The sequence below is a fragment of the Podarcis erhardii genome (genome assembly GCF_964252035.2).
Source record: "Podarcis erhardii genome assembly, chromosome: Z".
NCBI lineage: Eukaryota > Metazoa > Chordata > Lepidosauria > Squamata > Lacertidae > Podarcis > Podarcis erhardii.
Genome location: NC_138504.1, coordinates 22,097,087 through 22,118,821, shown reverse-complemented (window position 1 = coordinate 22,118,821; position 21,735 = coordinate 22,097,087). Strand labels below are relative to the sequence as shown.

At 42.8% G+C, this 21,735-nt stretch overlaps 1 protein-coding gene across 3 annotated transcripts; it reads left to right on the top strand.

Moving 5' to 3' along the window:
• Positions 1-1,147: 1,147 nt before the first annotated feature.
• On the top strand, positions 1,148-14,204 carry LOC309334008 (TLR adapter interacting with SLC15A4 on the lysosome-like). Of its 3 annotated transcripts, XM_081848171.1 has the most exons (3): positions 1,148-1,465; positions 7,380-7,548; positions 12,936-14,204. In XM_081848171.1, exon 3 carries the CDS (start codon positions 12,987-12,989, stop codon positions 13,899-13,901), a length of 915 nt encoding a protein of 304 aa, XP_081704297.1. In that variant the 5' UTR covers positions 1,148-1,465; positions 7,380-7,548; positions 12,936-12,986; the 3' UTR covers positions 13,902-14,204. The 3 variants fall into 3 exon arrangements, with proteins under 3 accessions (XP_081704297.1, XP_081704298.1, XP_081704296.1); XM_081848172.1 differs by lacking the exons at positions 1,148-1,465; positions 7,380-7,548 and adding an exon at positions 9,127-9,622; XM_081848170.1 differs by lacking the exons at positions 1,148-1,465; positions 7,380-7,548 and adding an exon at positions 10,044-10,305.
• Positions 14,205-21,735: the final 7,531 nt, after the last annotated feature.

Sequence of the window (21,735 nt, the reverse complement as noted above, 5' to 3'; positions counted from 1 at the left end):
TGCCCCGTTCTCCGCCTGTAGGCTCACCGTACTTTCGGATTGGTCTGCTGGAGCTGCCACTCAAAAAAAAGGCAAGCCCTCACAACGCTGGCCTATACGCTCTCACGTCCTTCCGCCTCCTGGTGGTTGCTCTCTGGCGCCCCCAAGCGCGGCTTGCGAGGAACGGCAGGAGTTTTTTGTTGTTTGGAGGAAAAGGTTGCGGGAGGGCGCGGGACAACGGTGATTATACCTTGAACCGCTGCAGTAACCATTCCTTGCTCTGGTGGTGGCTTCACTGCAGAAGGTGTGGGCAATCTGGTGCCCTTCACGGGTGTTGGATTTTCATCAGCGCCAGCCTGGTATGGCCAGCAGTTGGGGATGATCAGTGAACTGTAGTCCCAAAACTGCCAGAGGGCACCAAGTTGGAAGGGACCCAGGGTCATCTAGTCCAGCCCCCTTTTGCAATGCAGGAACCTTAACTGAAGCACCCATTGCAGATGGCTATCCAACTTCTGCTTTAAAGTCTCCAGCGAAGTGGGAACTTGTAATGAATGGGGGAACAGCCACAGCTCTGTGGTAGACCATCCGCTTTGCATGCAGAAGGTCCATAGCTGTCAACCTTCCCTTTTTTTGTGAAGAATTCCCTTATTCCAGCGCCGTTTCCCGCTGCTATCCTGGATTGTTAGATATCCCGTAGACTGCCCCTGGAACAGATGAGGCTGCTGATCCCTTATTTTTGAGGCTGCTGATCCCTTATTTTCAGTCTGAAATTGGCAGCTATCAGAACGTCCCTCCAGGCAAGGCTGGGAAAAGACTCCTTTCTGACACGTGGGAGAAAGCTGCTGGCAGTCCGTGTAGACAGTTCTTAGCTTGATGAGCCAATTGTCTGGCTACCACTGATATAAATAAGGCAGCTAGCTCCCTGTGTCCCTGCTGCCCGAAGGAAGAAAAGACTTATCGCCTTTTCTACATGGAACATGTAAGCCCTGGACACTGGGGCACAAAACTGGTATCGCCTCAAACTCTTGCCTTGTGGTCCGTTTGCCATAAAGGCTGGCCATTGCTATTCTGCCTTGCCAGGAGTGGAAAAGGTGGAAAACTGAAACAAGTAGGCCCATTTCTACTAGAATTGGTCCATGAAACTGCTGTTGATTTTATTTAAGTTATTTATATTAATAAGGCACCTCATTCCACTCCTCTTTCTCTGCCCTGATTCAGGAAGGCTGAGAATTGGGGCTGGTGGTTAGATGACCAGATGACCACCTTTAAAGATGTGGGGAAGGGGGAAGATTTGTGATGAGCAGCTTCAAGGCTTGGTAGGAGCTGTTGGAGCTGACTTGGAGCTTACATTCACCTCCTAAAGTCAACGAGATCTAATGAAGTGTAGTGTTTTGATTGTTGACCCAGACCAGCTTCAAATCCTTATTCAGCTGTCACCTTGGATCAGTCACTAACCCACCTGACAAGGTTGTTGAGAAGATAAGTGGTGGTAGAACCATGCATGCCAGCCTGGCATATTTGCAAGGGCTGCCACTTGCCTTATAATTAGCAAGTGGGACCTGCAGCAAAATGTGGGGTGCTCCTGTTCAGAATTCTTCCTAGTCTGTCTTGTCATCTTCTAGGATCCTCCATTTCACCCTCACTCAATTTCCTGTTCCCACCCTCTCAACAGTCAGCATTCCTTGTTCCCTGAGCATGCTCAGTCCTCATTAGGCTCTTTGGGGTTTGAAATATACTCAGAGTCGCAAAGTGATTTCATGCTCTTTATTCAGCTCATAGTGGTGAGGAGGAATGAATGAAAGTCCCCTCAAAGTATCTGCTTTATATACATTATTTACACAATGGGCTGCACATGATTGGCTAATTCCGGAATTCTACTGTAAGCCAATCAGGTTGTGGATTCACTTCAATCTGGAGCATGATTGGGTAGTTCCTGCCAACCAATCATACTGCTGCATTGTTCTAGGACCAATCAGACTGCTGCATTCTGAATCCTATTGTTCTAGGACCAATCAGACTGCTGCCTTTTGGATCCTATTGTTCTAGGACCAATCAGACTGTTGCAGTTTGGATCCTATTCAACTCAGTACATAACAGGGTTCTACCCCATTAAAGTTTTTTGTACTTCTTAGGGTTCTCCCAAACCTGTAGATATCTCCCGCGCGCGCGTGTGTGTGTGTGTTAGAGAGAGAGAGAGAGAGAGAGAGAGAGAAAAAAAGAGAGAAAGAGAGATACCGATACCCTTTTGGACTATGAAGTATCCACATGCAAATGGTTTTCCTTTTATGAGGATATAAAGTTAAATTTATTTGTTAAGTGTTATCTATCTCAGGAAGGAATGCAGCATGGCAGATGGTTATGAACATTCTTTTTCTACAAGGCATAGATTATGTGTCTTCTTCTTCATCATCATCATCATTATCATCATCATCATCTTCCTAAAACTGCTGTGAGCCAAAAAATGACAATGACCATTTATGCAATTATAGATGAGAATGTAATAATCTATTGTGGGAATACAGGAAGTAGCCTAGTCAAGAATCTAGTAAGACAAAAAGGAAGGAGAAAAGTTTCTGTGTTGCAAGGAGCTTGGAAGGGGAAATGAGCCAACTGTTTGAGGGGTTCTAAATGTTACTGGGTTTGTGCACTCCCATGGAAAAAAAAAACTTTTCTAGCCTTCACTGTATACACTGAGTATCTCTAACCAATAGGCCTCCCAGTTCTGCAAGACACATTGGGTACACTCCAGTCAAAATTAAACATTTTTAAGTCTTAATGGTTTCAGTGAAGTAGATCTAAGCACATGTTGGAATATCCCATTGAAATCTAGAAATATTATATATTGTAATTATATTAGCTTTGGCTTAATTTGCTTAAAATGCTTCAACTCTTTCTTTCTGGCTCTGAGCAATTTATTTCTTAATGCAGGTGAACCCCTGCACAGACCATTCTTTTGTGATTAGGCTTCACAATATAATATAAATTTTATGAATAATAAATAATAATAATTAGGAAATGCTTCTGATTGTGATAATTAGTTACTTAATGTATTTTAGATCACCCTTCAACTGAAGTTCCCTGGCAAGCATGAAGTTTACATTAAGATACAGAATAAAATATCAATAAAAACATAAAACTACAATAATATAAAATTAGGCAGGGCAACACACAGCAACAGTTGTATAAAACTCCAGTTCCTAAAACAGTTGTATTATGAACCTCTAAAGTCCAGGGAGAATGGATATGTTTTTAATTGATAGCAAAAAAAGATTTATCCTCAGTGATACCTATCTCCACTGGGAGAAAATTCTACCTGTCTTGAATGTGTGCATTTGTCACATGACAATCAGTATGTGTTCAGACATTTAATAAAATAACATTAGCATTCATTGATAGCCATAAATCTGCCTCCCTTTTGTAAATGATACTTTTCAGCTAATGGGGTTGAGAGACCAAAATTGTGTAAAGAAGCTTGCATCTGGAGAGAGAGAGAAAGAGAGAGAGAGAGAGAGAGAGAGAGAGAGAGAGAGAAGGCAAGTGAGCTGTGATTTATTTTACTTAAAGGGATTCCCTTCGGAATGCAGTTGCTGTCTTTGGAGAAAGGATGACGAGTTGTCTGCTTTTAGGAGCCTGCTTGCTTCCAGTTGGTTTTTTTGTATATCTGTAAATATACAGCTATTATACAATAAATGCCCAGTATTCATTCTCTCTCTCATCCAACTAATCTGAATTCTCCAATGTAACCCTGCCCGGATGTCTCACCTTTCATGGAAGTTGAGGGTACTTAGCATTGGTGCCAACAGTGGAAAGGAGAAGAAAGAAAGACAATATCTGTGGGATTAGGCTGGAGAACTACCATCATCCAGCATCCTGTTTTAAGAGTGGTTAATCAGATGTCTGTAGGAAATCTGAAAGCAGAACCCAAGTGCAACAACAACCCCCCCCCCCCATTTGATTCCCAGTCACTGGTATTGAGAGGCATATCACCTCCAGTGATGGAGGTAGAACATAGCAATTGTTGCTAGTAACTACAGATAATCTTATCCTCTATATAAGATCTCTTTCCTTGGGTGAGTGAATCCAGGTGCAGTAAACAATAGCACTCAAAAGAGAAATCATATTCCAGCAAAGCCCAAGAGCTTCAGCGGGAATTAGAATGATCACAGTGCTAGTTCAAGAGAAGCCCAAAAGAGGGTCATTGGAAAGTAAGGTGAGATCCTTCCTGAGGAACCTTCTGCAAGGTTCATCTGAAGAAGTGTGCATGCACACGAAAGCTCATACCAAGAACTGACTTAGTTGGTCTTTAAGGTGCTACTGGAAGGAATTTGTTTTCTTCTGCAAGGGATTAAAACTGACTCAGAATCTCAGCTACAACTGAGGTTGGTAAAGAATCATTGAACTCCCAGAACTGCAAGCTGGATTTAGAAGAGGCAGAGGAACCAGAGACCAAATTGCAACCATGCGCTGGATTATGGAGAAAGCTAGAGAGTTCCAGAAAGAAATCTACTTCTGCTTCATTGACTATGCAAAAGCCTTTGACTGTGTCGACCACAGCAAACTGTGGCAAGCTCTTAAAGAAATGGGAGTGCCTGATCACCTCATCTGTCTCCTGAGAAATCTCTATGTGGGACAAGAAGCTACAGTTAGAACTGGATATGGAACAACTGATTGGTTCAAAATTGGGAAAGGAGTACGACAAGGCTGTATATGGTGACAGCAGTCACGAAATTAAAAGACGCCTGCTTCTTGGGAGAAAAGCGATGACAAACCTAGACAGCATCTTAAAAAGTAGAGACATCACCTTGCCAACAAAGGTCCGTATAGTAAAAGCTATGGTTTTCCCAGTAGTGATGTATGGAAGTTAGAGCTGGACCATAAAGAAGCCTGATCGCCGAAGAATTGATGCTTTTGAATTATGGTGCTGGAGGAGACTCTTGGGAGTCCCTTGGACTGCAAGAAGATCATATGTATCCATTCTGAAGGAAATCAGCCCTGAGTGCTCACTGGAAGGACAGATCGTGAAGCTGAGGCTCCAGTACTTTGGCCACCTCATGAGAAGAGAAGACTCCCTGGAAAAGACCCTGATGTTGGGAAAGATGGAGGGCACAAGGAGAAGGGGACGACAGAGGACGAGATGGTTGGATGGTGTTCTCGAAGCTACCAGCATGAGTTTGACCAAACTGCGGGAGGCAGTGGAGGACAGAAGTGCCTGGCGTGCTCTGGTCCATGGGGTCATGAAAGTCGGACACGACTAAATGACTAAACAACAACAACAACAAAGAATCATTGTGGATGGACACCTGGCTATCTTGGACTCTAAAGTCTTTCAGTTAGTATCTGGAATCAAAAGGCTTTGGCTAACCCAAAACAGAAAAACAGACAGTAAAAAGATATCAGGAAAAGAAACTGCAAGTAGTAACAGTCAACACTGAAAGTGGGTAACTTAGGGTGGGACCAGCTGCAATCTAGTGAGGGAAAACCTCTTACTATGCAAACTGATGCATTCAGAAGTCAGTCTCCATGTGTTCAGGGGAGCTTACTACCAGACCCAGTGCAGGATTACAGACTTATAGACTGTTTTATCCTGTGTTCACATTGTGACCTTCATAGGAGGAAGCCAGCCATTGCAGTTTGTTTAGTCTGGAGATGCAGCTTTTTCAGAGGTATGCAAAATAGAGGTATAGAATGGGAGACACTCTTGTTGACTGTGCACTAGCTGCATTTCAGGACTAGCCCAGGTAGTACTGGAGAACATATTCCCCAGACAAGAGACAAACATATTGGTGACAGCCAGTACTATATAATATGGAATAGTGGGTCACTTGGTGAGGCTCCGTTCAGAAGTCATGGGAGAATACTGTTGTAATGGAGCATTTAGTTGATCTGAAAAGGAAACAGCTACCTGGGAGTGAACAACTAGAAAATGAGGGAAGCATTACCTTGCGAAAATGAGCCTCGGTTAGAAGGAAATGAGAGAGCTTCATAATCAGAATGGAAACTGCAACTCTATTACTACCTAACTGTGACTAAATCACATTGATAACCAAGTTTTAAAATAGCTTCAAGCCAGTCATTTTGATTTAGGAACACACGAGATCCAAGTTCCCCCTTTTCTACATCCTCAGGATGATACAGGGAACTGCCAGTATTCAAGCACACTAACAATGCCCTTGCCCACATCCTAAATAAATAGTACAGTGGTACCTCGGGTTACATATGCTTCAGGTTACATACGCTTCAGATTACAGACTCCACTAACCCAGAAATAGTGTTTCAGGTTAAGAACTTTGCTTCAGGATGAGAACAGAAATCGTGCTCTGGTGGCACGGCGGCAGCAGGAGGCCCCATTAGCTAAAGTGGTGCGTCAGGTTAAGAACACTTTCAGGTTAAGTATGGGCCTCCGGAACGAATTAAGTACTTAACCCGAGGTACCACTGTATTCACTGCCAGGATGAGTTTTTGCTGCATAACGTGGAGCCCAAATCTTTCCACCTACATAAGCAAAAGTCTTGCTGTACTGTTCAGATACCATTTTGCACCTATTCTGCTGCCCCCTCCACTCCACACTAGTCATGCTTGCTGTTTCCCCCTGCTTCATGGTAGGCAGTGGAGCCTGGTCCTTTTAGGGCAGATAGGGCACTGCCCTGTCCCCCTCAACCTGCCTTCTTGCTTGCAAGCTGTCCAGGAGGTGGTTCTGCATGCCACCTTCCTCCTCCTTCGTCTCAGTGCTGCCTTCATAGAACCCAGCAGGGAAGAGGAGGGGAAAGCTAGAACTCATTGGCTCTTTGGCTGTGGCTCCATCTACTCTTGGCCTCCCTGCCTTCCATCCTACCAACCCCAGTGAGCACCAGCCACAATTAGTGGTAGTGCTGCCACTGGTAGTACTGCAGCAGAAACATTCCAAGTAAACTCATTCTCCATTAGCTGATTCTTATGTAATAAAAACAGCAGCATCTACATGCAAGAGGGAACTATTCACAGGCTTACTACGGGAGTCATAAGATTTGCAGCAGGCCTTTTTTTCTTTTTGGAAGGAGGAACCCCACCCCCGCACACCAACCAAACAGCCCAGACTGAGCAAACTCAGTGGGCATTGAATTGACTGTTGAGAGGAAGGAAGAAAATGGAAAAGGGAGCAGGGAATGGAGTTTCCTGGAAAGGGATTAGAAATCTGAAAAGGAGCATTGTACGCAGCAATATTTTATTGTAGATCCCACCTGCAAACATGCTAGACAAATCCCACTCTCTTTCCCTGTCACAATAATCCTTCCAGTCACAGCATATACAAGCCACACACCCCAGCAGCAATTCCCACTTTGCATATAAGAAACACATTGTACTGAGAAGAGTGAAGTGTAACTATTGTTTCTGTAGTTTTCCATATTCTGCACAGGGCAAAGACAAAAGAACTGGGCACAAATCTAATATCAGAAACAGCAATGTTCAGAAACTGGTGGAAGAATATGACTTCAAAGAGAGACTCCAGCAGGTAAAGGCTGAATTCATCGAGAAGTACAGTTCTGTCATCTGTGGCCTACATCAGGAAAAAAAGTTTTTATTCTACTACAGGTATTAATTGGCTAGTTCGAATGCATGAACATCGAGTCACACTGGGCCAGTCACACTGCTTCGTTTCCAATCAGTGCATATCCTGTAACCTGCTGAAATCTGGTAACTTTTTATACACATGTGCTTTATTTTAATTCTGTTTTTGTTGTGTAGGCCTTGGCAATAATGTGGTAAAAATAACATACAGTATTCCTCAATAATGAGGAAGCATCACAGAACAAACTAAAGCAGAATGTGTTCACAACTAATGCATGATTAGTGTGCCAAAAACATGTTGCAGAATATACCCACAAAAAAGCACCTGTGTGGACAGGCCCTGAGACTGACTTTAATTGTCATAATCTGCAGTTCTTGCAGTTCATAAACACTCTGACCTCACTGCTTATTCTCTCTCTGCTGACTTAGCATTCCTTACATCTGACAAATTTGACCTAGTTCACTAAAGCTTCTGTCACAATAGATCTATTGGTGCTCAAGGTGCCGCAAGACCCTTTGACGTATTTGCAGGAACAAACTAGGCACAGCTACCCCTCTGAAAACAGGAACTGCAGACATTGAGAAATAAAAGTTTCTACATCTGAATCCATTGAAGTTGGAAGTGGCTGAGTAAACTACCAAGGTTTTTGGTCACTGAGTTTGTACACAGTTCACACCCCCATTGAAAACATCCATGCGGACCCAGCAACAGAGAGAAATGAGATTTTAGACATTTGTGGTAAAGAACAAAAATGAAGGAATGTAAAGAAATCTGCAGATATGAAATAGAACTAAACCCCCCCCCTTTTTTTCTTGCTGAACTATGTTTAAGAACAAGTTCAGCTAAGTCATCTGATTCAGGTTATATTTTTAAACTAGGTCTAGAAGTTGGAAAGATGTGCAGATGCTCCAAAAGTTGGATTTATTACGGAAAAGCTTGGAACTAAAGATCAATAAAAATAAGGAAAAAGGCAAGCAAGAAAATATGAAATATGAAGTTGTCCTCCAAGCTCTGGTGCTTGAGTAAGTAAAATGTAATAAGTAAGTCTTCCATTATAGTAATGAATTCTGCAGATGGGATATTTATTAATATGTAACTTATCATGAAGAAGATTGTACATAAACCATATGTATAGAAATGTTAACAAACATTTTCCTTACTAGCTGTAGGTTTTTCAAATACGCAATTTCATTGTGTAATTTATATTTGGTTATTAGTAGTTTTATGCAGTTCTCTAAAAACAAACATCCATTTATATCAGAAGTGGCTGTACATTGGGTATTTACCGGTACATTCAATTGGCTACAGTGGAACCTCAGGTTGTGAACGTGATCCGTGCGGGAGGCACATTCGCAACCTGCAACATTCACAAGCAGCAGTTCCGTGTCTGCGCATCCATGGGTCACAATTCAGTGCTTCTGCACATGCGCAAAGTGTGATTTAGCATTTCTGTGCATGCGCGAGCGCCAAAACCCAGAAGTAACCCGTTCTGGTACTTCCGGGTTTGGTGCGGTGCGCAACCCGAAATCGCGTAACCTGAAGCGTCTGTAACCCAAGGTTACATAGCAACTTGGGAGGTGGGGAGGGGAGAGAGGCGATAACTTCACTAAAATGCTACAATGGCACATTTAACACAGTAGATATACTTTGGACCTTTATGTGTCCATATTGAATACCCACAGTTAAGAACTACAGTGGTACCTTGGTTCTCAAATGCCTTGGTACTCAAATGCCAAAACCCGGAAGTACTGTAAGTATTCTGGTTTTTGAATGATTTTCAGAAGCTGAACATCCGATGTGGCTGTCGGCTATTGTTTCCAGGACACCTGCACGAATCAGAAGCTGCGCCTTGGTTTTTGAACATTTTGGAAGTCAAACGGACTTCCAGAATGGATTAAGTTTGGTGCTTTTGTTTTTGCTATTTATTTTGCATTTTTGTTTTTGAGGCTTTTTCGGTTAATTTGTTTTTGTGACTGTGTGGAACCCAGTTCAGCTACTGATTGATTGATTGATTGATTGATTGATTGACTGATTGATTGTGTGACTGTGGAAATGGATAAAAGCCCCCCATCCAAACAATGACTATCAGCAGTGCAGGTAAGATTTTTTTTTTTAATCATCTACAATAGTGTCTTATTTATTTTATAGTACAGTACATTGATTATTGCTTTCATTTTATGGATCAATGGTCTCGTTAGATAGTAAAATTCATGTCAAATTGCTGGTTTAGGGGTTGTTTTTAAAAGTCTGGAACGGATTAATTCGTTTTGCATTGCTTTCTATGGGAAAGCGCACCTTGGTTTTGGAATGCTTTGGTTTTGGAACAGACTTCCAGAACAGATTAAGTTTGAGAACCAAGGTACCACTGTACTGCACACTGGGCTTTCAGGTCCAGCTTCTTGCAGAGCAGAGCAATGAACTAAGTTCACTTTCGTTATTGTCTGGTTCCCATTTCCATAGACTTACGAAATTACTCAAGTAGCAACCGTCACTTGGAGAATATGAGTTTTGTTTGGCTTGTTGCCTAATACTCCTTTGCATTAAAAAATAATAATCATATCCTCTTTGGGGTATGTTGTCACTGGAGGTTAGATCACATATTTTTTCCATGAGGGTTGCATTCTGCACTAGAAGAAAAGGGGAACAGGATAGCTCACTAGACAGTTAGTACTCAGAGGATCTTTGAAGAAGGTAGAGACTAAGGAATCCTCTGCCTCCAGCTTTGCTTCTGTTTGCATTACTGATTTTACAGAGCATGTAATTCTCGCCTTCCTGCAAAGGTACGTTGTGTACTTTTATCACTATTTATTCTATTATTATTATTTTTTAAAACCAAACATTTCTTGTACTTACAGTGCAACACTTCTGTTCAGAAGAATGTCCCAACTTTTCCAATGGATTTTACTCTCTGGTCATTTGATTTAGTTTGGTAATTTCATCTGCTAAACTGTGTTTATGTTTGTACTTTTGTACACAAATTGCAGTGGCAAATGGCTGATACATATGTGTGTGTGCATGCTTTTTCCTGACAAGTGTGTTTAGGACGGCAGCTTTCAACATCTCAAGGTTGCGATTCTATGCTCATTTCTAATTTTGAGCATAAGTGCTGCTTCATTATTTTTAATAATCAGTTACACATATTCCTTTGTAGATGTGTAACTGTATCACAGGAATATGAATTGGTTTGATTTGCAGCTAAGATTCAGTTTGGAGCTAAGATTGCTGCTTCTTATGTTCATCAATGAGAATCTTTTTCCCCCTTTGGCTTTGTATGCATATTTTAAAATGTATACATACTTTTAAAAAATCCTGTGAATTGTAGTTTGTTATGTGTGCTAAGAGATGTTGGGAGACCCCTAGTCCCCTCACAGAGCTACAATTCTCAGAGTTTCCTGGCAGTGGGATTGATAGTTAACCTTCTCTGGGAATTGTCGTTCTGTGAGGGGAACTGTTGTGCTTTAACAAACTCCTAGTTCCCTTAACAAACCACAGTTCCCAGGATTCTTTGGGGGAAGCCATGACTGTTTAATGTGGCAAGATACTGATTTATATGTATAGTGTAGATGGGGCTTAAAAGTATTTTGATTTATGGATGAGAAACTGGGCAGAATCTGACGTTTCATTTATTTATTTAGTTGCTTATATTTTTATATCCCACCTTTTTTCCATTCCTTTCTTGAGAAGCCCAAGTTCAGGTCCTGCCATGGCCCACAGCGTGGTTTGGGCAAACTGAATATTTCTGGCCTCACTTTCCACAGCTGATTTCTTTTTAAGGGAACTATTGTGACTTATCTTGCAAGGCTGTGGTAAAGGTGAATAAGACAAGACAGCGGATGTGATATTTGCACTGACGGTTTCCCCCTAGATTTCTTCACTGTTTTTAAGGTTTACACTTGACCAACAGTAAGGTAAAGGTAAAGGGACCCCGATCATTAGGTCCAGTCGTGACCGACTCTGGGGTTGTGGTGCTCATCTCGCTTTATTGGCCGAGGGAGCCGGCGTACAGCTTCCGGGTCATGTGGCCAGCATGACTAAGCCACTTCTGGTGAACCAGAACAGTGCACAGAAACACCGTTTACCTTCCCGCCAGAGCGGTACCTATTTACCTACTTGCACTTTGACGTGCTTTCAAACTGCTAGGTTGGCAGGAGCAGGGACCAAGCAACGGGAGCTTACCCTGTTGAGGGGATTCAAACCACCAACCTTCTGATCAGCAAGTCCTAGGCTCTGTGGTTTAAGCCACAGCGCCACCTGCGTCCCTTTGACCAACAGTAGCTGGGTATAAAGGCGGCAATTCTTTATCTACTTTAATGGGAGTAAGCCCCATTGAACTCAGTGGGACTTACTTCTGAGTGCAAATGTATAGGGTCATGCTGTAAACTATTGTAAGATGCAGTTGAAGTCTACTGCTGTTTCCCCTGGGGTGTTAAGAAGATCCCAGGGAAAATTCTGGAGGGTATCTGTCAATTGTCTTGGGCAGAAAGAGTTGGGGAAAAGCTATGTTCTCCAACCTGGCATCCTGCCCCAAAGTTTTTGGACAGCAGCTATTGTCAGCCCCATCCAGCACGGCCAATGCTTAGCTTAGAGGTAATGTGAGTCAGAGCCCAACAGCATTTAGGAAGCAAGTGGGTTAGGGAAAGTTGCTGTAGAGCATTTTGCTGCTTGAGTTCACCTGCGTGCTGCAGGACTGGGGAAAATGTTTGTTTATTTCATATTATTTATTGAAAAATAAAAAGTACATAATCACAAGTACAGAGAGTAAGATAAGACACAAAGAAGAAGAAGAAATAGTACCCATGTAAAAAACAAAACAAAACAGAAAAATAAATTGTATACGTTACAAAAAGGAAAAAAATGTTATTGTAGTTAACCAGACCTTAACCAACCTAATATGGTATTTATAAAAATGAATTCTAAGTATCATTAAATTTGTCCATGGCAAGTCTATGTTTGTTTGCAACTTGTTCATGTGTAGTGAGTTTGCACATACCTTTAATCCAATCATGGAAAGGATCCACATTTTCGTTTTTTCCAGTTCAACAATACCTGTCTTTTTGGTGCAGTAAGGGTGCAGAGAGTCCATTCATATTGTCCCTTTGTTAGATTCCATGTATTGGGTATATAATTCAAAAGGATATTTTCCTCTGCAAATTTCAGATTTTTCTGTACAGTTGTGTTGATTGTCTCTATTACCTTCCACTAAAATTTTATCAATATAGGACATTGTACAAACATATGTTTTAGAGAAGCATTATCCCTGTTACATCTCCTGGAGCTATATGTCTTATATATTCCTTTCATAAACAAGCGTAATGGAGTCGAGCCCAGTAAGTTCTAAATGTTATTTTTTGTTGTATGAGTCTTAATTTCCAAAATGACTTCATCTGCCCCTCACTTTTTTGTTTTAAAGGAATATTATCTACACTACGAATTCGACAGCCTGCCTCAATTCTCAGCCAGAATGCTAGCAGAAAGCATCCTCATCAACGTTGCCTACCAAGAGGAATGGCCAGACAAGACCCACCAATCCCAGACACCAAGAGAAGTTGGAGAAGACCCCTGGCAAAAGCAGTTTAAAGATACAGATGCAAACGGAGACTTTTGTACAGAATCCAAGAATGAGTCTGCAGAGAAGGTGGCATTGATGTGCTGCGACAAGGAAAGAGGCCAAGAAGTTCCCCAGCAGAATTTTCTACAAAAGTCACCTGCAAGAAGATGCAACAATATCCCCCAGTCAACTCCTCAGTGCATACCAAGACAAGAGCAACACTGTGAAAACGAGCTGGATTTGTATAGATCTTGGTCGGGCCAAAGCCTTTACCAGAACTATCCTGATCTGCATATCGGAGGAGATCACATAGCTGACCATACGTGTGATTCAGGTTGCATCATGGACCAGACCTATGATGGACTGTCTGCTGGCCCTGTTTTGTTCTCAAAAGATATCCCATTAGGACATTCACCTTTAAATGAACCTGTGTTGAAATCCAAGTCTGTCAAGTTCTGGCATGGAGAAGAGGTTGGGGAGAAAAGCATGACTTTCCACAAGCAGCCTCTTTCAAACTCCATACTCAACAACTACATGGAGGCAGAAGTCCAGGAACTTTATAAGCAGTTTTTGGAAGAAAAGCTGACCAGGTGCAGTTCCTTAACTCACTTCCTGACATCGAATATGCTGGTGAATAATATCAGTGAGGTGAACCTCCAGCTGCCTCATGAAAAACATGGTGAAGCATCCAAAGCAACACAAACTCTTTTCCATTCCTTAGCTCGGCTTGGTTTGCAAAACACTGGCAGTGGAAACAGCAGTGAATTTAGCACTCCAAATTTACAAATCTCAACACCACATTGCAGAAGGAAGCCCTCTGTGATGTAGTATGCATCATGACAGAAATACATGGTAGAACTGTTGATTTGTAAATACTGTTTGGTTTAAACAAATTAGCCTTTAAGGTAGCAGAGGGCTCTTGCAACAAAACCAGCAACAGGCTGACAATCACTGCCTGTTTGGTGCTGAATCTCCAACCATTGTACCCTGGCCATTGAAAATGAGCTTGTGATACAAGCAGAAACTAGTTACACTACTGGAGTTTTCAAACAAAACCTCTGCATAGCCTATTAATGGTTGATTGTGAGCTGCTATGGAATTTCAGTGCTATTAAACATCTGCTTTATACCATTTGTTGTTATCCAACTGAGATTTCTTATAAAACCCAGCTTCTAACATTCCCTGTTTGCATGTTACTTCTGTCTATGAAAGTGATTTATAAAGGGCCCTTCCAGACATCCTTTTTTGCCCTTTCATGATGGTACCTTGGCAGTTATATGCAACCCTACTTTTAATACTGTAAAAGTTTTGGGGAGGATATACTGCTTTGTTTCCAACTGGTGCATGTCTTGTAACTTTCTGCTGAAATCCTGTAATTTTTTTTATACCACAAATGATCCAGTTTATTCTTTGTCCTGCTTTTCTTAGGCTATAGTGCAAGAATGCCCCTCCAGATAGAGGAAAGATCACAGAACAGCTTATAAAGCGGAATGAGGTGTTGATGGTCTAGTATAAATCTACCATTAGGTAAAGGTAAAGGGACCACTGACCATTAGATCCAGTTGTGACCAACTCTGGGGTTGCGGCGCTCACCTCACTTTATTGGCCAAGGGAGCCGGCGTACAGATTCTAGATCATGTGGCCAGCATGACTAAGCCGCTTCTGGCGAACCAGAGCAGCACACGGAAACGCTGTTTACCTTCCCGCAGGAGCAGTACCTATTTATCTACTTGCACTTTGACATGCTTTTGAACTGCTAGGTTGGCAGGAGCAGGGACCGAGCAACGGGAGCTCACCCCGTCACGGGGATTCAAACTGCCGACCTTCTGATCGGCAAGTCCTAGGCTCTGTGGTTTAACCCACAGCACCACCCGCATCCCCAAAAATCTACCATTAGTCACTGTTATATCACTGACATGTTTCAGAATGCATCCTTAAGAAATACTAGTTTTTAGGAGCCCTTGTAATGTACATGGTGTTTTGAAGAATACAAGAAAGCAAGTTCTGCCCTGAAGTACCTACAATCTAAAATTCAACATAGGAAAGACAACAAAAAGTAGGGGAAGGCGATGGAGGCAGGGGTAAATGTGAAGAGTATTGGTTCACTTCAGTTACGGATACTCACATCATTATAGACTGAGAGGCTGTGCCACAGGAAGGCTCATTCAAATAAAGCTACTTCTAGATGTAAATGTTTTACTAAGGATACCCCAGCAGGTTGATTGGGTGAGTTTCCCAGGGGGTTTTAAGGATGGCAGATAGGACACCCTTCTACTCACAGATCTTTCTCTGTCCTCTGCAAACCTCTCCTCCTGCAGCTGCTTGGTGTGTGGCAGGGATGTGATTTCAGTCCAGTAGGTTTTAAAAACAGTCTTGCTTAGGGCATCTGGATTTGAGGGAGATGATTCTAGGTGGACTTTGGAAGCAGTCATTGCTGCCAGTTTTCACTTCATTTGTGTTATGGAAAGTCATAATGGAACTTTCCCAAGAAGCCCCAATGTGCTTACATATAAATAAATCTGAATTGTTCTACTGAAATACCCACACTTCCCCATCATGACATGTTCAAATATATATTTATGGAACAATTGGACTGCTTAAGGTCTTGTGATCTTTGCAGAAAAGCAGAGGAACAGAAACAAACCGGGACTTCTCCTTTCCATAGCTGATTTTGACATGCCATATTCTTGTCACTGTGGAAATCCTTTTTATAGAGCTTTTCTGCTCTTGAAATGCAAACCTTTTTCTCCACAGAGCAGTATTTAGTGAGGATGTAATCTTTCTGGGCACTGTGACAAAACAGCTGCTGGGAAGTGTTGTAGGTTAGTGATAGCAGAGGTGAATTTAGGGCAGCATGACCAGGGCACTGTGCTGAGGGAGAGCCTTCCTGTCCAAAGCCCTGTAAGCGCTTGCCCAGCTTTAGGGAGAAGACAGGAGGACCAGATCCTCTGCTCCTCCTTCCCCAAACCTGGCACCTTGCTTACCTGGTAGGGCTAGGCGATATCTGGTTTTCAACTTCGCAATATATCACCAGCTAAACATTGTGATATACCAATATATTACATCATCTGAAATAAAGATGGAGACATTGGCTGGCTCCATGGTTTCCCCCGCATTGTGATTTTGGCATAACACACACACACATCATGATCCAAAAAATTGATCTATGGCTGGATGATGCATTTCCGGCCATATGTTTTAAAGGGGAGGACCATAGATCCTTATAAAGTTTTTAGCACAGGTTCAGGAGAATTTTAAGAAGCATACAGTACAAGAACTGCAAAGTTGAATAATTCCTGATCTTAATGGATGAAAGAATGTTGAGCATGTTAAAGAGAGAATGGAAGTTCCATAAGGACTGATTCAATAAACAAGAAACCACTTTTAAGGGTCACAAGTTATAGAAGAAAAGTAGGTTAAAAAAAGTTTTGTTTTATTAATTTCTTCACTCAAAATACTGATTAAATGGACTTTAGCAGGTAGATGATACAAAATATACCCCTACATCAGAGTAAGCCTCAATAAACCCATTAACCCTTGTTTCCTTCTAGATTGCCAGTCTGGCTGAGATTTATTTACTTACTTAAGGTATTTGTATATCGCTTTTCAGGCAGACCTCACAAAGTGGTTCACGCTCCAAATAGAGGTGGATGGTCCCTTATAAAGTAGACAAGGAGGTTACTACCTTATGCCGTCCTTTGTACATGGCTGGAATTACTACCAATCCTAGAACTGGGAAATTTTATCTGGTTTAAGTCCTTAATTTCACTATTGGCATGGCCAATGAACTTGGGCCTCCTCTGTCTTGTTGATCTCTCAATTGATGAGTGTAACAGAAGTCCCCATATCTATTTCTATGGCTACTGGATGATTATTGGACAAAACACCTATTTTATAAGGCTCCACTATTTTTTCCTTTACACCGTAAACAGTGTGGACCTCCTCATGTGCTTCCTTTCCCTCTTCCTCCTATAAATGATAGGATTTTTGCTTTCTTGCCTGACTCTTGCCCTGACTTGGTTGTGCAACCAAATATCTGCCTTGATTGTGCAACCAGATAGCTCTCTTGCTAAATGCCCAGTTTTCCTGCATTTCTATCATTGGGACATTTTGTGTCTATAGAGGATGAATGCATTCCACAATGACAACACCACTCCAACTCTCTGTGCTTCTGTTAAGGTCTGTGCACTTGGTTTATAGACTCATTTTGAAAGCCTTTATTTTCAAGATGCAAGTATTGCAAATATCTCACTGCTGCATCCATGGTTCTTGCCACCTTATAGCTTTGTCCCAGGTCAGGTCCCAAATCAGCCTATTATTGCTTTTGAATTTAAATATCTCCAATCTGACACACAAATCTCATCCTCTCCTCCAGAACACCCTCCCTAAGCCGGCCAGAAGCTTTCATACTTTAATACTCTAATTTACTGGGAACATTTAGGGGCCTTGCCTGCTCCCCCTAGTCCACCGAGCACACACCACTGGTTTACTGGTGAGCAGTCTAATAGAGAATAACATAGGAAAATGAAAGCAACCACAAAACAAGCTAAAGGGTGAAGCCTTAGCTCCAACATATAATAACAAGACACAATATTTAATTCTATGATGCGGCTCTGGATCCATTCCAATCCGGCTTCTGCTCTGGTCATGGGACCGAGACGGCTCTGGTCACCCTAACAGATGATCTCCATAGGCAGCTGGATCGAGGCTGCTGATTCTTTTAGACCTGTCAGCAGCCTTTGACACGGACCCCTGGACCACTGCCTGTGGGGATCCAGGGCACAGTCCTTCAATGGCTGCGCTCGTTTCTCTCTGGTTGGGGACAGAGGGTGGCGCTTGGGGGGGAACAGTCATCGTGCCACCCTTTGGTGTGTGGAGTGCCGCAGGGTGCGATACTCTTCTCGATGCTTTTCAACATCTTTATGCGGCCCCTTGCCCAGCTTGTCCGGAGTTTTGAGTTGGGCTGCCATCAGTATGCTGATGACACCCACCTCTATCTGTTGATGGATGGCCATCCTGACTCGGTCCCAGACACACTGATCAGATGTTTGGAAGCTGTGGCTGGATGGTTACGTAGGAGCTGGTTGAAGTTAAATCCTTTGAAGACATAGGTCCTTTGGCTGGGCCTGGACAATATGGGATTGGGGGGGCAACTCCCATCTCTTGCGGGGGCGCAATTAGTGCCAGCACCGTCCGTCAAGAGTTTGGGTGTAATCTTTGACACCTCCCTTTCCATGGAGGTGCAGATTGCAGCTATAACAAAGGTGGCATTTTTTCATCTCTACCAAGCTAAGCAGTTTGCTCCTTACCTCTCTCGTCCTGACCTAGCCACTGTGATCCACACGACGGTCACCTCCAGACTGGATTATTGTAACTCACTCTACGTGGGGCTGCCCTTGAGACTGACCCAGAAGCTCCAGCAGGTGCAGAATGCTGTGGCGAGACTCCTTACAGGGTCCTCACTGCGGGATCACATTTACCCAGTGCTATACCAGCTGCACTGGCTCCCGGTGGAGTACAGGATCAGGTTTAAGGTGCTGGTTTTAACCTTTAAAGCCCTATACGGCCTAGGACCCTCATACCTACGGGACCTCCTCTCCTGGTATGTCCCACAGAGGACCTTACGGTCTTCAAACAAAAACATCTTGGAGGTCCAGGGCCACAGGGAGGCTAGGCTGGCCTCAACCAGAGCCAGGGCTTTTTCGTCTGTGGCTCTGATCTGGTGGAATGCTCTGTCACAAGAGACTAGAGCCCTGTGGGCTTTGACATCTTTATACAGGGCCTGCAAAACAGAGCTGTTCCACCAGGCCTTTGGCCAAGGCACAGCCTGACCCCCTCTTTTGGTAATCCTCACAGAACTTTAGCCCAATGGTTGCCATTAATTTGATTTGAACTGATTTTATAATGAATTGATTTTAGAATGCTGTATTACTTTACTGTTGTTAGCCGCTCTGAGCCCGGCTTCGGCTGGGGAGGGCAGGATATAATTTATTATTATTATTATTATTATTATTATTATTATTATTATTATTATTATTTACTGCATTCAGCCAACCTGCTTATGCAGGTTGCCACTATTTCCCCCCTTAGCACTGAGATTTGCAGAGTATACTCCATGGAAGGGGGAAACTGTGGAACAGTCAAGAACATCTATACTTGGCCCTGCCTTGTTTTGTTTTTTAAATGACACAGTGCAAGGCCATTTTGATCAGGTATAGATTATCGATCGAGCTAACAAAGATCTTGCCTTAGGACTTGTGATTACCAGTGCTTTTTTTTCTAAAAAAATGTTTAGGGGTGACTCAAGAAAATCACCATTTTATAGTTCAAACTGGGAAAAATAAATATAGTAAATGGACAAAAGTACAAAGATTCACAAAATCTTTAGGGGTATGCGTCCCCCTGCGTCCCCACCAGAAAAAAGCACTGGTGATTAGCATAATAACTGCACCAAGCTGGTGCTGGTGGTGTTGCTAAAATGTATTATGTATGTGCTTGATTTGCTTAGCAAAAAAGTTCCTTAAGTGATTTGTTCTGTCGCCCAGCAAATTTCAAGTGGTCTGCAATTTAAAATAAAGCACACTCTTGTGAACAACCCCATTTATTTTGCAGAAGCAGATGTGATTTTGAAACACAAGAGGGCAGCCAACGACAATCCAAAAGAAATTCCATGCCCTTTTATTTCAGTGTTTTTTACTCCCAAAAGGAAGGCAATATACATACCAGCTAGGATCTAAATTCCATTAGTTCCAGTCCTGCCCAGAGCTTGGAGAGTTCATTTTAAAAAGGACCTACTTCTAGTCCAAGTCCAATATGTCCAAAAAGGAATTCCAGTACAGATTCAGCTATTGATCTGCCCTGAATTTTCCAATATTCAATTTCATTTGCTGGTCCTGAGTTCTGTCACAAGAGAGAAAAAACCTTCAGTTTCTCCACCACATGCACAAGCTGTTCTGCAACCTCTGAACGATAGTTTGTGCGTGTGATTGTGTGTGTCTTCTAAACAAACAGACCAGAGCACCACGCTGCTACCAGCAATGTGATTATACAAAGACCCTTCTTTGATCAGTACAAAGGTCCATCAAATTTCCAACAGTGGCCAGTCAGATACCTCTGGGAAGCTCACACACAATGGCACAACAATCTCCTCTATTGTTTGTCCCCAGGTTCTAGCAGCCAGGGTCTGCGTCTGATCCTGGAAGCTCCATTTACCTGTAAGGGCCAATCGCCAGTGTGGGGCAGTGGTTATGAGTGTTGTACAAGGACAGTGGAAGCCCAGGCTTGAAACCCTGATCAGCCATGAAGCTTTCTTGCTGAGCTTGAGTCAGTTTCTCAGCCTAGCCTGCCTCAAAGCGTTGTTAGACAGGATGAAATTGTGGGAAGGAGCACAAAAACCATGCTTCAGCTTTTTGGAGCAGTAGGAGGATTTTAAGGGCCACATTCCCTTCTGGACAACCTTCTGGGGGGCCACATGCCAGTGGTGGGTGGGACCAGAAGCTAAAATAGGCAAGGGTCTTCCATCCAGGCAAGCAAGAAGCATGATCAAGATTCAAGGTCACATTCCAGAAGAAAAAGCCAGTGAAATTCAGTGTGGTATTGGACTAGGGCCTGGGAGACTAGGGTTCAATCCCAACTTGACAAAGAAGCTCATAGGGTGACCTTGGGTTAGTAACACTGCCTCTCAGGATAACCTACCTCACAGGGTTGTTGTGGGGATTAAACAAGGAGAGGGAGAACCATGTATGCCACCTTGAGCTCCTTGGGAAAGAGGGTGGGAAATAAATGCAATAATAAACAAACAGATAAAATTAGTAAATAAAAAGAAGGTGCAAAGCAATGAGGGCTGGGGCTGGGGAGGGTGCATGTGGTCTAGAAACAACCCCCAAGGGCCAGATAGAGAGACTTGGTAGACCACATTCAGTGCCCAGGCCTGAGATTCCCCACCCCCGTATCAGATAACGATATAGATAATGGTAATAAAAATAATAGCTGTCAATAGATTTGTGCTCCATCAATACATCTAATTCCTTTTGAAGCTGCCTAAATCAGCGGTCATCTGGTGGCATGGCAGTGAACTCATTTAGATAATTATGTGCTGTGCAACTGACACTGGGACTCTCTTTACAGAGCTCAGGCACATCCTATAAGATGCAAGTGAGGGACTCATTTGCATACCTAATTGTATTTATATTAAACAGACCGGCTGAGTGCACAAACATTGGTAAACAGTGCTGACAATGAGCTCTCTGATTAAAATTACATGGTACAGTATGGAATGTTTACATTTTCTGTGACAGCACATAACATCCCCGAATAAGTGCCTTGAAGAACGGATGCAAATCAAGCTCTCAGTGTTGTTTGTTACCATCTTAGAGGCAGGAGTGTGTAGGCTGTGGGGAAACCAGACTCAGAGAGAGGAAGCTTGACATCACAGGGAGAAGTCCCTAACCAGAGCTACGCAGTGGGGAAGACAAGGATTTGGCAATCTTCCTTTTAATGATGTGTGTTGGTATGATTGGCAGTAGCTGAGAATAGAGCATCTGAGCCTGGCTGAGACGAAACACTGCCACTCCAACTAACTGTGTTTACTTTAAACAGCTACGAACATTGAACTCAAGTGTTCCTTCTCCTCTCGCATGCCTGGATTGAGCAGAGGCTTTCT